Source organism: Vigna unguiculata, chromosome 11, assembly GCF_004118075.2.
Source record: "Vigna unguiculata cultivar IT97K-499-35 chromosome 11, ASM411807v1, whole genome shotgun sequence".
Lineage (NCBI taxonomy): Eukaryota > Viridiplantae > Streptophyta > Magnoliopsida > Fabales > Fabaceae > Vigna > Vigna unguiculata.
The window spans coordinates 8,721,609-8,726,639 of NC_040289.1; the positions used below are offsets into that span (position 1 = coordinate 8,721,609).

At 29.2% G+C, this 5,031-nt stretch overlaps 1 protein-coding gene across 1 annotated transcript; it reads right to left on the minus strand.

The window, feature by feature from the left end:
- Window positions 1-233: 233 nt before the first annotated feature.
- On the minus strand, window positions 234-1,020 carry LOC114168183 (homeobox-leucine zipper protein ATHB-52). The gene has a single exon (XM_028052922.1). The coding sequence runs from the start codon at window positions 1,003-1,005 to the stop codon at window positions 406-408; it is 600 nt and encodes a 199-aa protein (XP_027908723.1). The 5' UTR covers window positions 1,006-1,020; the 3' UTR covers window positions 234-405.
- Between the last annotated feature and the right edge of the window lie 4,011 nt (window positions 1,021-5,031).

A 5,031-nucleotide genomic window follows, 5' to 3' on the forward strand; every position in this document is an offset into this window, starting at 1 on the left:
AGACCACCATCCATTCATTTATCTTTCTCTCGATTTTTTTTTATTTCCATCAATTTCTTTAGCTCGACTTTTTTTTTACCATATCCTTAATTATATGAATTATAGTACCTAAACTATTTTTATTTATATATTTTCTTCTGATAAAAAAAATTAAGAAGTTAACAAAAGCAATGCATAGAGGACTAAGAGACGGTTATCAAATTGTTTTTCTATTTCAGTTTTTTTTTCTCTTGGAAAGGCACTCTCTGATCTGCATTGCCACACTGTGACACATGCACATGGATTTTATACAACATTTCTTGACTTAACAAAAATGAAAATTAACGAATTCTACTACTTTTTGGGATCCCGGCGAAGGGCATAAGAAAAAGAAAAATGTACAAACCACCAAAAGTTTGTTATATTTTACGCCCTTTTCTCATGCAAACCTGACCCATAATTTGCACCCATGAAGTAAGCATAGAGTTCCTCAACCTGCATAACCTCACCACTTTGCCAACACTCATGATCATCAAGCACCACACCTGAATTCCCTCCCTCTTCAAAAGAAGTTGAAAACTCACAGCAAGAACCATTATTATTCTTATTATTATTATTATTGTTACCACTGTTATAATTACTATTTTTTCCACCTTTCACCACATCACCAATTAGCAGCATCTCTTGGGCTTTCTTGAGCTCAGCTTTGAGCCTTTCCACGTCTTTCTCCAGCTGCTTCTTTTCCGCCATCACATTCTCAAGCTTTGCCTGAAGAACACCGTGGTCCACCTCAAGGTTCTGAGTCTTCCAGCGAGCCCTTTTGTTCTGGTACCAGATAGCAACTTGTCTCGGAGGAACACCGAGTTGGTTTGCGAGGTGGAACTTCTGCTCCGGCTCCAGCTTCATGTTGGAAGAAAAGCATTTCTCGAGGATCGTAACCTGCTCCTCGGTTAACCTCTTCTTGTTGTGCTTTGCCCTCTGCTGACCATGCTCCTGGGTCTTGAAGGAGAAGATGAGATCCCCCATTGGATTGTGTGTGAACAAAGGGTGAGTAGTAGTGTGTTCTTCGTAAGTAGGGTGTTCATTGTTTTATAAGGGTTTTTAGCTTGAGACACATCAAGAGCCCCACTGAACTCAGTGACAGAGAGCTTTTAGTCTTTGCAAATACTACGCTATGGCTGGCAAACATGAATTGTCTACATGCATATGTAGGATTAAAACCACTTGTACCGTTTCTTGTTCCCTTGTTTTTCCCTCCGATAAAAAAAGACATGCCATGATTAATAGTTTTTTTCATCAAGTGTGTTTATGTCACGTTAGTTGACGTATAAAGAATATATATATAGCTGTCAAAGGGTAATCTGACCTGATTCGGTTCAACCCATCACGGATTGATCATTTACTGAGCTACCCAACCCGATTTACTTTTTAGCAAGCCAAAAATTTTGAACCCAATCCGGCCCATCACGAGTTCACTTAATTAAAAAAAATATAATTTTTTTATTTTTTGTCAGTTAAAACTAAATTATAATTCTGATTAAAATGTAAATAAACTTTAATACAATCCAAATACAAACCAAAATAAAATAAATACAAATTATTTATGTATTGGCTACAAAAAACAACCTAACATGATCCAAATGTAAAGTTCAACTTAATAAAAAAATACTTGTATGATTCTTTTATCTACGGGTTGGCTCACCAACCCGGCTCACTATGAGTTCAACCCGGATGAGTCGAATACTAGATGACCCGGGTCATAAATCAACCTGTATTGAAATTTGTAAAAAAATTTTCAACTCAACCCGGTCCAAACCCGTGGTGAGCCGAATTGCATCGCGAATTTCAACTCATTTTGACAGCCCTATAATATAGATATAGATATAGAAAGTTACATCTTGATTAATAATTTTTGGATTAAAATAATATATTTAAATTAAATATAATTTTGATGTAAATAAAGTTTGTTTTCAATCAAGTATTAAAGTAGTATAAATGATTTTTTTTTGCACCATCACTTTACATGTACAGATAATATATATATACTTTTTAGTTACTAACCCTTGACTTTATTTAAAAAGAAAAATTGGAAAACTATGAATCTGGTGGGCCTCAGAGAAAAAGCTCCACCACTATATGTATATACTGTGATAATAAAAATAAAGAACAATACACAAGAAATATTTGTGAAGGGAAAATAAGTCAAAAAGTCATTCACGAAAAGAAGAAGAAATACTAAAAGAAAATAATTAAATAATAATTAATTTTAAAAATCAAAATAATTAGTTATTAACCAGGTTATATATCATTTTATAAATTATTGGTATCTAATATAATTTCTGTTATAAATAAAATATTATAATTGGTTTATGAATTAAAGTTTAGAGATCAATTTAAATTTAAATTTATAAATTAATCGTAATTTTTTATTTATAAAAATATTGTTTTAGATACCTATATAACTTAGATATCTAAATTAGCTAATATAATGATAAATTATTTTTAATCTTTAAAGTAAAATGAATTGCTTAGTGATTTCTTGTAGAAAAAAGAATAAAAATTGGTGATTTGATGATATTCACATATAAAAGAATTTAAAGGTTGACCACATTTTGAGTTAAAGAAAAGCAAAGATAAACAAATAAAAAAAAGTTAGGTAATTATACGTGCGACATATATAAAAAAAAAAAATTTCTTTCTTCTTTTCTATGTGTATACATATATAAAAGAAAAAAACAAAATAATTTCTATATATCTGAATTTTCCCAAGTTTCAGGGGTACTTCCTCTTAATTTAAAATAAAAAATTTAAATATATTATTGAAAGCTGGTAAAGATCCGAGGTAATCTTTTGAACAGCTTTTACTCAGACATATGTCTGATAAGATTGCATGAGACAAACCTAGAAATAGTGATTATTAATGATCTATTTCCAATAAGTTGTGATATAGAGGTTGTCTGCTTCAACTAAAACAAAGCTAATCTAACTTTAATTGGAAAGATCGGAATGATTAATGAGATACTGTATATGTTAAGTCAATTATGGGTGGGTGTGTCGTTTGGAAGGTGACAAGATATTCCCCACCCATGCATAAAAGAATTGTGGGTGAGGCCTAAGTTCATGCATCCTTGGGATCTCACACTGGTTTAAACATAAAGCTCAACTATTTCACACAATGATGAAGTTGAAACCCTTCACTGAATCTGTTTGAAGAAGTGGATGGCTCATAGCTTCACTTCCTCTCTTTCCTCTCTTCCTATCCCAAGTGCATGAACTTAGTTCTTGCCTTCAAGCAAGTGAACATGCCACGCCAATGCCAGTTGCATTGATAGTGAAAGTGAAAATGATAATAACTTTCAACACATTTTAGAACAGTGTCTTGTCCGAACTAACTTTGTATTTGTCGGTGTGTGCTCAATAAGCTTATCCTGTTACACTTTTATCTAGCTCAATGTATCCTTCTCATAATTTGGAAGAAAGTTCTTCAATAACACCTTTAAGAATCAGTTGTTCGAGAATCTCGCGAGTAACAGTACTTGGGATACTGGTTCATATTAATGTTAGTTTCATTTGGTCAATTAACCCAGATGTGGGACTCTGAAAGATTTACACAACCAAATTGTGGGCTACTATAGCTAGGTTGCATATTTTCTTAGATATTGGAAAATGATATGTTAACAATGTTTTTTCTTACCAACTTTGTCCATTCATCTTCTCATTTTGATGTAATTAAAATTGCCTTTACTGCATATCGAATAATACTTACGATGCTCGATACTTCAATTTAGATTACATATTTGTGTTCGATATGTATCCGTGTTCAACATGTATTCGTATCTAATACTTTAGATACTTTAAAAATATTAATCCATAAAGTATCTAATCTATAAAATAAAAGTACTTTTATAATTTTAATAATTTATAATTTTTTATGTTAATAATATTTAATATATATGTTTAATCATATATTTATCATATTCTTGTACATTTATTAATATACAACGTATCATTTCGTGTTTTATTATTTTTAAAATAAAATTTTGATGTTGAATACTAATTCTTCTCCTAAATCCGGTCACCATTGATCAGGTGAGAAGAAAAAAAAAAATACGGCTGAGATAGAACACTAGTGCACAAGGACTTGGGTAATTATACAGTGGTATTTCAATAATTTATCGTATTATTAACCTTTTCAACATTGACCTTATAATCTTTAGCTTTTAGTTATGTAACACTCTAAATGGGTATGAACATCATATATCTAATAACAGGAATAACAAAATTTCCAAGAAATAGACATTTGTACCTCTATATACAAAAGAGATTTGTTTTTTCACATTTACTTTCTTATTTTTTTTTTATTTTTTTTAAATTAAAATAATTATTTTATCAATTTGATATTTAAATGACCAACTTTAAATTTAACCGTTTTTTTATTTTAATTATTTTAATCTTAACTATTTTATTATTTTTATTATATAAAAAAGCGATTAATATACTTATATTCACTAGTTTATATAATATTAATACTTGTTATATATACAATTGATAGGAAAAGACCTTATTTTAGGAATCACATAATAGCGTTGAGTTAAATTTTTTTTTTGTGTGTAATTTTTGTTTTTTGATTTTATAATTTCTTCAGTATTTGTTTGTTTTAGGTTTGTATATGTTTATAAATTATTTTCTATAATTTATAAATTCTTATCAATAACTTTTGGAAGGGAAAATGAGTTTTTGAATTTTTTTTCCAAACTTGACAAACTTTTTATAAATAAAATTAAAAGATTAATCTTTTAATTTTTAATGAAAATAAAATAATAAGTAGTATTTTTTATTTAAATAAATAGTTGATTGAACTTTGTTAAAAAATACTTTGTTAAAGTATATTTTCCCGGATGGAAGTATCCAAGTTTAGACTAGTTAACTTTTTTATTAATTAACTTCTTTATTAGTTAACTTTTTTATTCGTTAACTTTTTTTTTTTTAATTATGCTGTCAATAAAGATTTGAAGTTTATTGGTATATGATCGTTCCACATCCTATACGAGA